The sequence below is a fragment of the Crotalus tigris genome, unplaced genomic scaffold (assembly GCF_016545835.1).
Source record: "Crotalus tigris isolate CLP2741 ecotype Arizona unplaced genomic scaffold, ASM1654583v1 scf7180000019143.106728444:792265, whole genome shotgun sequence".
Lineage (NCBI taxonomy): Eukaryota > Metazoa > Chordata > Lepidosauria > Squamata > Viperidae > Crotalus > Crotalus tigris.
The window spans coordinates 551,709-564,091 of record NW_024097400.1 but is presented as its reverse complement, the minus strand read 5'-3'; the positions used below and the strand labels follow the sequence as shown (position 1 = coordinate 564,091).

The 12,383-nt window shown below is 46.7% G+C and overlaps 2 protein-coding genes across 4 annotated transcripts in view; one reads left to right on the top strand and one right to left on the bottom strand.

The window, feature by feature from the left end:
• Window positions 1-11,157, top strand: part of SCYL1 (SCY1 like pseudokinase 1) — a 34,075-nt gene extending 22,918 nt beyond the window's left edge. Inside the window, exons 12-18 of one of the 2 annotated variants that reach the window (XM_039359897.1) lie at window positions 1,709-1,784; window positions 2,556-2,744; window positions 4,239-4,378; window positions 5,906-5,998; window positions 6,540-6,794; window positions 8,504-8,570; window positions 9,660-11,157. In XM_039359897.1, the coding sequence (XP_039215831.1) occupies window positions 1,709-1,784; window positions 2,556-2,744; window positions 4,239-4,378; window positions 5,906-5,998; window positions 6,540-6,794; window positions 8,504-8,570; window positions 9,660-9,784 (945 nt within the window). In that variant the 3' untranslated portion in view covers window positions 9,785-11,157. Of the gene's footprint in view, window positions 1-1,708; window positions 1,785-2,555; window positions 2,745-4,238; window positions 4,379-5,905; window positions 5,999-6,539; window positions 6,795-7,776; window positions 7,844-8,503; window positions 8,571-9,659 lie in introns of both variants that reach the window. The other variant, XM_039359896.1, reaches the window with a different exon arrangement.
• Window positions 11,158-11,291: 134 nt separating this feature from the next.
• CDC42BPG (CDC42 binding protein kinase gamma) overlaps window positions 11,292-12,383 on the bottom strand; it is a 73,768-nt gene continuing 72,676 nt past the window's right edge. For both annotated transcript variants that reach the window (XM_039359894.1, XM_039359895.1), the window contains exon 37: window positions 11,292-11,891. In XM_039359894.1, the coding sequence (XP_039215828.1) occupies window positions 11,841-11,891 (51 nt within the window). In that variant the 3' untranslated portion in view covers window positions 11,292-11,840. The remainder of the gene's footprint in view (window positions 11,892-12,383) is intronic.

Genomic DNA, 12,383 nt, shown 5'->3' with positions numbered 1-12,383 from the left:
CATTAAGCGAATCTTGCTTCCCCCCATTAACTTTGCTTGTGGGAAGGTCACGCATGGCGATGATGTGATCCCGGGATGCTGCAACCATCATAAATACTGTTGGTTGCCAAGAGCTTGAATTTTGATCACCTTGGGGACACTGAAGCAGTCATAAGTGTGAGGACTGGTGACGTTTTTCAGCATCATTATAACTTCAAATGGCTGCTGCAGGTCTTAAGTTGAGGACTGGCTGTATTGATGAAATTGACTATTCACTAGCTGGTTATTCATCTTGTTCTGAACCAGAATGTGCTTAAGATGGTTTACAAGTCAGTGGTTGAGTTCACATGACACTCTAAGTGAGTCTCAGAAAAGTTGAATAACTCAGCCTGTTGTGGGAAACCAGCAAGCATTTTAACACCTCAAAAACCAAGGTTAAGGCTCCCATAAAATGTGTGAGTCTGGGCCATTCCCTTTCCGTGAATCACATTACACTAAACAATGAAACACGGTTTACTAACCGGCATGGCTGACTTCACAAAGGGGATGTGAAGCGACATGACAAGCCTAAATTAACCATAGTTGTCCGTGGTTAATTCAGGCTCAGCATGCGGCTTCACCAGCCTCCTTTGTGAAGTCAGCCATGCTGGCTAGTAAACCATGTTTCATTGTTTAAGATGAGGTATGAAGGCAGCCACTTGGGTTTTATTCAGTAAACCAAGGTTAAGCAACTCCATGCAGGAACCTAGCCTTCCCTGGTTAAAATGGGGCTAACAATCTTTTGTCACCCACTCCATGGGACCCCACGGTTGGGCAGAAACAGTAACCCAGTGGTTCTCAACCTTTTTAATGCTGCGACCCCCCCCAACCGGTTGTAAGTCGAGGACTACTCAACCGGTCGTAAGTCGAGGACTACTCAAATGGTGCAGCACCGTTTGCAGAATGGGACTTTTGGCGGGCTCAGCAGGGCAGAGACAGCCTGGACAATTCCTATTGGCTTTTGAAAGCCAATAGAATGAGACTCTATTCAAGAGAGTCTATTCTATTGGCTTTCAAAAGCCAATAGAATAAAAGGGAGTAACACAGTTAAGGAAAGGGGGAAAAAATGGTGGACTGCGTTGTTTGGCGACCCCCGTGAAATAGTCGTTCGACCCCAAATGGGGTCCCAACCCACAGGTTGAGAACCCCTGCAGTAACCCATTGGAGGGTCTAGAATCACACATCCAGTTAAGCCAGGATTTGATTGATTGTACTCAACTTACAACCACAATTGACTCCAAAATTTCTGTTGCTATGAGACACATGTTAAGTGAATTTTGTCCCATTTCACAACCTTTCTTGCCACAGTTGTTAAGTGAATCACTGCAGTTTAGTTAATCACATGGCTGTTAAATGACTTTGTCGTCAGGAGGTCGCAAAAGGGGATCACGTGACTCCAGGACACTATGACCGTCATAAATACAAAGCAGTTGTCAAGTGTCTGAATTTTGATCATGTGATCAGGGAAATGTTGCAATGGTCTTAAGTATGAAAAATGGTCATAAGTCGCTTTTTTCAGTGCTGTTGTCACTTTGAACGGTCACTAAACAAACTGCTGTGAGTCGAGGACTGCCTGTAGTTTGTAGCGCTGTGGGGAAGCTTCTGATTGTGTTGGCTTTTTTTAAAAAAAAAACCATCTTTGTGTCTGTCTCATTGCTTTTTTTGTCGGGTGATTTTAATTTTTTTTCAGGCCTTCAAAACCATCCACAGCTTCTTGACTAAACTGGAGACGGTTTCAGAAGACCCGGCTCAGCTCTCAGAACTTGGTGAGACCATCCTGACCATCAAGAGGGGCCAAGCTGTTGGGTTTGGACTTTGGGCCTTGTCGGTGGTGGGATTCACCCGGTTCACACCACTTGGACAGAAGCGGTAGCTAATTTTTTGTTGCCCAGGTCGAGAACAGACTTCCGGAAGCGGCATCCACACAGAGAACGGGTTGTTCATACATTTGAATCCCACCACTGGGCCTTGTGGTTTGACTAAACCGGGGTGGGCAACTGGCAGCCAAGGATTATGTGCCCGGCTTGGCCCACTTTGCAAATCCGTCCATTCTCCCTTTTCCTGCTTTGAGCTCTGGCCACGCCTCTGCTTAGAATGCGAGGCCCCGCCCAACTTATTTGGGCCTCATGGATCTGATTCGCTGGAATCATAGAATTCTAGGGCTGGAAGGGACCTTGGAGGTCTTCTTGTCCAGGGCTTTCCAAACCTGGCCACTTTAAGACGTGTGGACCAACTCCCAGAATTCTCCAGCCAGCAATGCTTATTTGGGCCACATGGATCTGATTCACTGAAATCATAGAATACTATGGCTGGAAGGGACCTTGGAGGTCTTCTTGTCCAGGGCTCTCCAAACGTGGCCACTTTAAGACGTGTGGACTTCAACTCCCAGAATTCTGGGCATTGAAATCCACACGTCTTGAAGTGGCCAGGTTTGGAGAAACCCTGTAATCTAATCCAACCTACTGCTTAAAAAGCACTTCCTGGCATTGCAACGGTATAGCTTGAACCGGGACTCTGCCTCCCCCCTCTCTTTTCAGAAAAAGATGTCCAGGCTCCCTCCACCAGTCCCGCGGTGGGCTCAGCAGCCAGTTGGGCCGGCTGGGCTGTGACGGGGGTCTCGTCCCTGACGTCAAAGCTGATCCGGACAAACGCTGGCACAACGCCGGGGGCAGAGCAGGTGACCAGGGACGCCCCCGTCAAGACACCGTCGGAGCCCCCCAAATCAGGTCAGTGGGGCTGCTAACCCACCCTGTTGAGTGCACCAATTTAGCCAGGCTTTGAATGCTGTTGAAAGTCAGGAGGCCTCGTCTGGGTTAGGTGGGCTGTGTGAACGGGGCCAATTTTGCAATACAGGCACTCTTCGATTTACAACAGTTCACTTAGTGACTGTTCGAAGCCTCAACATCACTGAAAAAAGTGACTTATGACCGCTTTTCATACTTAACGATCGTTGTAGCATCCCCAGGGTCATGTGATTCACATTTGGATGCTTGACGACTGACTCACATTTATAACAGTTACAGAGTTCGGGGGTCACGTGATCCCCTTTTGCGAGTCAGATTCACTTAATGATGATGGCAAGAAAGGTTGTAAAATGGGGTAAACTCCCTTAACAAGTGTCTTACTTAGCAATGGAAATTTTGGAGTCCGTTGTGGTCATAAGTCAAGGACTACCTGTATATTTAAAATATTTATCTATCTCCTTATCTCTTTACCCATCTATCTGTCTGTCTGTCTATCTATCTATCTATCTATCTATCTATCTATCTATCTATACATCATCTCTATCTCTCTATCCATCCATCCATCTCTCTCTCTGTATCTATCTATCTATCTATCTATCTATCTATACATCATCTCTATCTCTCTATCCATCCATCCATCTCTCTCTCTGTATCTATCTATCTATCTATCTATCTATCTATCTCCATCCATCCATCTCTCTACGTATCTGAATATCTACCTACCTATCCATCCATCCGTCCGTCTGTCTATCCTCTATCTCTCTCTTTATTTATCTAATCTATCATATATCTATCTATCATGTCTATCAACTATCATCTATCTATCTATCTATCTATCTATCTATCTATCTATCTATCTATCATATGATTGTCTATCCAGCCCATCCATCTATTCATCATCTATCAATCCAACCATCCATCTATCTATCTCTATCAATCAATCCTCTCTCTCTCCATCCATCCATCCATCTACGTCTATCATCTCTCTCTCTTTATCTGTCTATATCATTCTATCTATCTATCTATCTATCTATCTATCTATCTATCTATCTATCTATCATTCTATCTATCATTCTATCTATCTATCCGTCCATCTCTATCTCTATCCCTCCATCTGTCTCTGTCTATCATCTCTCTCTATATATATCTGATCTATCATCTATCGATCTATCTATCATGTCTGTTTATCTATCTATCTATCTATCATCTATAACTCTATCTATCTACATCCATCCATCCATCCCTATCCCACCATCTGTCTCTGTCTATCATTATCTATCTATCTGATCTATCATCTATCGATCTATCTATCATGTCTATCATCTATGTATCATCTGTCTGTCTGTCTGTCTGTCTGTCTGTCTATCTATCTATCTATCTATCTATCTATCTATCTATCTATCTATCTATCATCTCTCTATATTTGTCCATGCGTCTGCCTATATCTAAAGCATTTATCTGCTTATCTATCTATAGGCACCGGGCCCCCTCCTGCTGCTGAGGGAGCAGCTCCCCCCCCTTCCAGCCGGTGGGACGTGGAGGAGGAGGAGGAGGAGGTGGGGGGGGAGGAGAGCACGGCAGACCAGTGGGATGATGAAGACTGGAGCAGCTTGGAGGTAAAAGGTCACCCCCCCACCGCCCACCCCACCCCCGTGAAGAGCTGAAGATGAAAAGCTGAAATGGATCAGAGATGCTGGGTCACCACAGTTCATTTGCAGATAGTCCTCTACTTAGAACTGTTTGTTTAGTGAGCATTAGAAGCTGCAACAGCACTGAAAAAAGTGACTTATGGCCGTTTTTCGCACTTAATGACCGTTGCAGCATCCCCGTGGTCACACAATCAGAATGCAGGCACTCGGCAACTGGCGTGTATTTATGATGGTTTCGTTGTTCCCGGGTCACATGATTATCCTTTGTAACCTTCCCAACCACTTTCTGACCAGCAAAGCCAATGGATGATGCCACATTCGCTTAATGACCATGTGATTCACTTAAGAAATGCAATGATTTGCTTAACAAACATGGCAGTAAAGTTGTAAAATCAGATCTGGTCATACGATGACCTGCTTTTACAACCATTGTGACTTATGACTGTCATGGGCAGACTCCATCACAATCATAAGTGGAGGACTATTTCTGAATATAAATAAATTGATAGATGATAGATGGATGGATGGATGGATAGATAGAGGGATGATAGAGGGATAGAGAGAGCGGTAGGGGTGGGTGGGTGGATGGAGAGAGAGAGAGAGAGAAGATAGGGATGGATGGGTGGGTGGGTGGGTGGGTGGATAGATAGATAGACAGACAGACAGACAGAAAGAGATGGATGGATAGAGAGAAAGAGATAGATAGATAGATAGACAGACAAACAGACAGACAGACAGACAGATAGAGATGGATGGATAGAGAGAGAGAGATAGATAGATAGATAGATAGATAGATAGATAGATAGATAGATAGATAGATAGATAGATAGATAGATAGATAGATAGATAGATAGTAGATGGGGTGGGTGGATGGATAGATGGATGGATGGATGGATGGATGGATAGATAGATAGATAGATAGATAGATAGATAGATAGATAGATAGATAGATAGATAGATAGATAGATAGATAGATAGATAGATGATATAGACATGATAGAGAGGTGATAGATAATAGATAGTCAGACAGATAGATATTATAGAAGCTTGAGAGAGAGATTTTGGAAGGGAACGGCAACTGAACTGCAGAGGCTTCTTAATTTACTTTAAACCTGGTAATTAGTTGAAATGTGAGGGCACGAAAATTGCATTACAATACAACAGTTAAAAGATGAGCATCAATAGAATAAGTCTTAAAGTAATTCAGTTCTCCTATCTACTTTTTGCAGTGATGTTTTTTGACATGGTATAAAAAGTTCTGCAGCCTCCAGAACGCAAATCTATCCTAAATTAGAGCCTTTACTTCCTAAGCTTAGCCAATGAGCACCAAACAATTCAGCATGGACAGAGACAACAGAACTATAAGTGACCTCAGGGATACGTGTGAGGGGAGATTGGTGAAAGTAGCCATGCCTGCTCCTGAAAACAAGGCTGAGGGTAAATGACTGTGGCTGCCACACAGCTGAATGTCCCTTTTCCTCTTTGTGTCAACAGCAAGAAACAGAGCAGACCAAGAGGCAGCCCAGTCCAGATGACTGGAACAGCCCCGGCTGGTCAGAACCGGCCCAGACATCCGGCAGTAGGACAGTAAGTTTGCTTCAGGCTGCCTCAGACTCACCAAGGTTTTTCCCTCTGCTGGCTTCCTCATTCGCCACGGGTGTAGTTAGAATAACACGCCAGCAGATGGCAGAATGGGACTTGCCCAGGTTCAGAAGATTTGGATTGGGATGGGAGACCACACGGTGAGCCGCAGCAGTAGTACAAAAAACAGCCTGTAGGAAAGCCGGACGGTGGGTGTGAAAACTGCCTGGATGGGCCAACACCAATCCCAAAAAACAAAGCTTGGCTTGGAGATTGTTTTCGTTAAAATGAGGTTGGGAGACACTGGGGGGGGGGGGGATGTTCCAGGGATAACAAGGCATTTGTGGGTCTAGTGTCCCCCCTCAAACCTCTGGAAATTCCAGAAGTTTCTGCCCTGAACCTCTTTCATGAGGACTAGAAACTTTCATGAGGATTTAAACATTCCTCTAAATAAACTTCCCAAAACCAGGGGCCTTTCCCCTCCCCCCCAGTTGCACAAAAGAGACTCATCCAGGTTTTCTAACTCAATTTGTCTTCCATTTCGTAGATTACCCCCACGGTCTCTGATAGGCAGGACTCCGACTGGAGCAGTTCTGCCTGGGATCTGGAGCCTTCCTGGAGCCCCCAAAAGGGGGGGGATATCCTCACGGAACCGCTCCCCTCCAGCCTCGGCACCAAAGCCGCTGCAGCCCCTCACCAAGACACCAAACTGGCGAGCGAATACAACTGGGGCAGCATCGGCTCTGGGGACAAATCCGATCCGTTTTCCTGTCTGGCTGGGAAGCCACCATCGGAGAGGCAGGTGTGTGGCTATGGGGATGCAGCCTACGTTGGGTGGATTAAACCATGAATTAGGTTAGGGTCGCTAAATGAATCGAGGACTACCTGTATTGCTGAAATTGGCATCAGGGAGGAAAACACAGGCTGGGTATTCATTTTGCTCTGAGCCAGAATGTGGTTGGGATGGTTTATTAGTCTGGTTGACTGGTTTCACACAACACATGAAGTTGGTTTGTAGGAAGCCCAGCCTATATTTCAACATGTCACAAACCAGGTCTTCGCCTTAAGCCCACCATACGATTCATCAATTTGGACGTCCCTATTCCATGAATATAACACTGGTGTCTTTGTTAATCCTGGTTTAGCGTGTAGCTTCACCAGCCTCCTTTGTGAAGTTAGCCATGGTGGTTAGTAAATCCTGTTTCATTGCTTAGCACAGTGGTTCTCAACCTTTTTAATGCCGCGACCCCCCAACCGGTCGTAAGTCGAGGACTACTCAACTGGTGCAGCACCGTTTGCAGAATGGGACTTTTGGCGGGCTCAGCAGGGCAGAGACAGCCTGGACAATTCCTATTGGCTTTTGAAAGCCAATAGAATAAACGGGAGTAGCACAGCTAAGGAAAAGGGGGAAAAAATGGCGGACTGCGTTGTTTGGCGACCCCCGTGAAATGGTCGTTCGACCCCAAATGGGGTCCCGACCCACAGGTTGAGAACCACTGGCTTAGCATGATGTGTGAATGCAGCCACTTAAGTTTCATTCAGTAAGCCCTTCTTAAACCATTCCATGTGGAAACCTAGCCACTGAATATCTTTCCCTGGATAAAATAGGGGTTAAAATCAACTTTTTGTGCTGAGCCACAGGGACTAGAAACACGAGAATGCAACTTCTTCTATTCTTAAGGATTGAGCAGATCACAACCACACCCTAAACCCCAAATGTAGAGTTGTAGCATGGTACAAATGTCAGACCAGCCTTTAAATTCATATATTCTGGGTTTTCTTAGAAAAATGCTGACGCTCTGCGTGAGTGGACCCTCGAGGGAAACTGGGCCACGCTGGACTCAGATCAAGGTATGGTTCCTTCCCATCAGCGCATTTACTCATGGAGTATGGATGTAGTACAAATAATCCTTGACTTATGACAAGGGAGCACAAACTTTTTATTGCTGAGATATTTGTTAGGTGAGTTTTGCCCCATTTTACAGCAATAGCCATAGCCCTTAGACTTATATACCGCTTCACGGTGCTTTACAACCCTCGCTAAGTGGTTTACGGGGAGCCTCTTGCCCCCAACAATCTGGGTCCTCATTTTATCCACTTTGGAAGGATGGAAGGCGGGGTCAGCCTTGAGCTGGTCAGGATCGAACCGCTGGCAGTGAGGAGTGAGTTAGGCCTTCTTAAACCCCCGTGAAATGGTCCGATGGGGTCCCGGGTTGAGAACCACTGGCTTAGCATGATGTGTGAATGCAGCCACTTAAGTTTCATTCAGTAAGCCCTTCTTAAACCATTCCATGTGGAAACCTAGCCACTGAATATCTTTCCCTGGATAAAATAGGGGTTAAAATCAACTTTTTGTGCTGAGCCACAGGGACTAGAAACACGAGAATGCAACTTCTTCTATTCTTAAGGATTGAGCAGATCACAACCACACCCTAAACCCCAAATGTAGAGTTGTAGCATGGTACAAATGTCAGACCAGCCTTTAAATTCATATATTCTGGGTTTTCTTAGAAAAATGCTGACGCTCTGCGTGAGTGGACCCTCGAGGGAAACTGGGCCACGCTGGACTCAGATCAAGGTATGGTTCCTTCCCATCAGCGCATTTACTCATGGAGTATGGATGTAGTACAAATAATCCTTGACTTATGACAAGGGAGCACAAACTTTTTATTGCTGAGATATTTGTTAGGTGAGTTTTGCCCCATTTTACAGCAATAGCCATAGCCCTTAGACTTATATACCGCTTCACGGTGCTTTACAACCCTCGCTAAGTGGTTTACGGGGAGCCTCTTGCCCCCAACAATCTGGGTCCTCATTTTATCCACTTTGGAAGGATGGAAGGCGGGGTCAGCCTTGAGCTGGTCAGGATCGAACCGCTGGCAGTGAGGAGTGAGTTAGCCTGCAGTTCCACATTCTAACCCAGTGGTTCTCAACCTTTTTAATGCCGCGACTCCCAACCGGTCGTAAGTGGAGGACTACTCAACCGGTCATAAGTCGAGGACTACTCAACCGGTGCAGCACCGTTTGCAGAATGGGACTTTTGGCGGGCTCAGCAGGGCAGAGACAGCCTGGACAATTCCTATTGGCTTTTGAAAGCCAATAGAATTAGACTCTATTCAAGAGAGTCTATTCTATTGGCTTTCAAAAGCCAATAGAATAAAAGGGAGAAGCACAGCTAAGGAAAAGGGGGAAAAATGGCGGACTGCCTTGTTTGGCGACCCCCGTGAAATGGTCGTTCGATCCCAAACGGGGTCCCGATCCACAGGTTGAGAACCACTGCTGTAATGGTTGTAAAGTGTGAAAAACGGTCATAAGTCGCTTTTTTCAATGCCATTGTAACCTTAGTCACTAAATGAACTGTTGTAAGTCAAGGACTACCTGTATTATTGTTATCCTTCTTGTTTACTATTCCTCTTGTTGTTATCATTATTCTGTTGCTTTGAACGTACACTCAAGAGTTTCTGCACCGGACAAAGATTCTTTGTGGGTCTTATCACGCTTGGCCAAATAATTCAGTTTAATTTAGTTCAATTCAACCTGGTTGCGTTCAATTCAGTTCAATTTGATTGAGTTGAGTTCAGTTCAATTCCTCTCCGCCTTGGCTACGCTCGGACGGGCTTGGCAGGCCCCCCCCCGGCCACTTTCTCTTTCTTCTCTGGATCCACAGGTCCCAGCAAGACAGAACTGGCCCGGAAGAAACGAGAAGAGAGGCGCCAGGAAATGGAGGCCCGGCGAGCCGAGAAAAAAGGGGCCAAGGGACCTATGAAGTTGGGGGTCCGGAAATTGGACTGAGACGGCCCCACTTGGCCCTTTTCCTCTTTTTCGTTTGGACAGCCTGATGCCTTCAAAGAGGCTGCAAGGAGGAGACGACTGGTCGGCAACTCTGGTTCCCCAACGCAGTTTGGAAAGGGGGCGGGAAATTCGGGGCTCCTCCATCCGGTCTTGCTTGAGGTGGGGATGGCCATCCGCACAGCCAGGCCCGGCTGCGTCCGACCTTCGTTTGCCCCCTTCAGGCCGATTTCTCTGGTTTCAAGTAGTGAAAAATAGACTCCCGGAAGGTTTGGGATGAGGGGAAGAGAGTGCTGGATCCATCACAGGGTCTCTTTGCCTCTGTGCGAAGAAAATCAGACTTTTGCACAGAGGCAAAGTACCAGGTGGATGTGTACATACATGAGGGTGTGTGTGAGTGTATGTGTGTGTGCAGGTGATAATCCGTGCCTGTTTCATCAGCTAAGATGGAAGCAGAGGAAAAAACTTTGAATGAAAAGCTGCAAGAGATTCCCATAATCCCTAGCCAATCTCTCTCTCTCTCTCTCTCTCTCTCTCTCTTTCTGTGTCTCCTTTCTCTCTCTTCCTGTCTTTTTTTCTTTCTTTGTCTCTTTCTCTCTGTCTCTTTCTCTCCTGTCTGTATCTTTTTGTCTCCTTTCTCTCTCTCTCTTTCTCTCCCCCCCCCAACTCTGGTTTGCACTTGCAAACCAAATGCCTTTGCTTGGCATGGCAAACTTGGTTAAAGTTGTCTTAATCCTTGGGTGGTTTTGCCTGCAAAATGCAGCTGCCTCAACGTGGTAGTTTGCAAATCGGGAAAATGGGTTCATTCCAAGAGGAAAAAAGTGATGCATTTTTTTCCCCTCCAGGCATAAATCTTGCAATTTGGCTGGTTTTCAGCAACCAAGGTGGGGGGGGGGCATAATTTGGTTTTTTTCCCCTCAGGGCTATTGAGAATTATGGCTGGAAGTGGGGGGGGGCAGCAGCGAGAATCTCAATCCCTCTCATGTTTTTTTTTTTCTTTTAGTAAAATAGCTTGCAAACAACTCCAGAAGATGGTTTGGCACTATTATTTTATTGGTTTTACAGCCTGATGAAAATTACACTTAATTCAAAGGTCTGGGCTGAAATTTTGGTGAAACCCAGGCTAGGAAAAACATCCTCAACCTTCTGTTACTCCTCAGATTAATCCAGAATTAGTTCAAGAAACAGCCCTTCAGGCAGTTAATGTGATTTTTTTTTAATGTGCATTCACTCAGAGGTTAGACTTCTTCTGTTTAGAACAGTGGTTCTCAACCTTTTTAATGCCGCGACCCCCCCCCCAACCGGTCGTAAGTCGAGGACTACTCAACCGGTCGTAAGTCGAGGACTACTCAACTGGCGCAGCACCGTTTGCAGACTGGGACTTTTGGCGGGCTCAGCAGGGCAGAGACAGCCTGGACAATTCCTATGGGCTTTGGAAAGCCAATAGAATTAGACTCTATTCAAGAGAGTCTATTCTATTGGCTTTCAAAAGCCAATAGAATAAAAGGGAGGAGCACAGCTAAGGAAAAGGGGGGAAAAAATGGCGGACTGTGTTGTTTGGCGACCCCCGTGAAATGGTCGTTCGACCCCAAATGGGGTCCCGACCCACAGGTGGAGAACCACTGGTTTAGAAGATGGCTGGAAACAGCTCAGCTTTTTTTGAAGTAAACATTAAAAAGATTTTTAAAAGGGTCCTGACCGAAGGTCCTGACTCATGGCTATTTGTGCAACAAGCAGGACAGGGAAGAATTGGTGTGAGAGTGGGATCCACAAAGCAGCAGTTCCTGTTTCCTCCAAGGTTCAAGGATCTCCTGAGGGGGGAGCGCAGGAAGGACACAGATCCACTGTCCCACCGCAGGATTAAGTGCAGCACAGATGCGGCTTTCCTGCAGCAGACCCAGAGTCCAGCTGTTGCCCGTCCTTCCTTTTCCTCGCCTCCCTCCCTAGATAGCAACAAGCAGGTGCATCACATGAGCTGGATGTTCTACTGCAAACTGGCACCAGCGTACGTGCTTCACATGCGATGCGGCTGGGGACCGGCAGATCTGGATCTCTCCTGTCATGTGGTGTTGGTGCTCCTTGGGCTGGACGGAAGACTGGAATCCGAGACCTGGTGTGGGAAAAAGCAGGATCCTAAGAGGGAACTGACCTGGCTTGTACTATTTTAGAGAAGAAACTCCAACGGAAAACAGAAAGAGAATAACAGAGTTGGAAGGGGCCTCGGGGGTCTTCTAGTCTAACCCCCTGCACAAGCAAGAGATCCTAGACCAGGGGTGTCAAACTCAAGTTTCATTGAGGGCCGCATCAGCATTGCGGTTGCCCTCGGGGCCGGGTGGGTGTGGCCAGGGTGGGTGCGGCCTACTGGGTGGGCGTGGATGGAGTGAGTGTGGTCTACTGGGTTGGGTAGGGGGTCTGTGGGGGCCTGGGCAGGAGTGGGACAGATTTGAGGGTCTCTGGCAGAAGGGGGTGGGACCGGGGCAAACGCCAAGGCATGGTCCACTAGAGGAGCCTCATGCAGGGTGGGGGGGCTTATGGAGCTAAGACTGAATGCGTTTCAGCATAGAGGGCCACCACAAAATTGTACATTGGCTCCTGGCCAGCC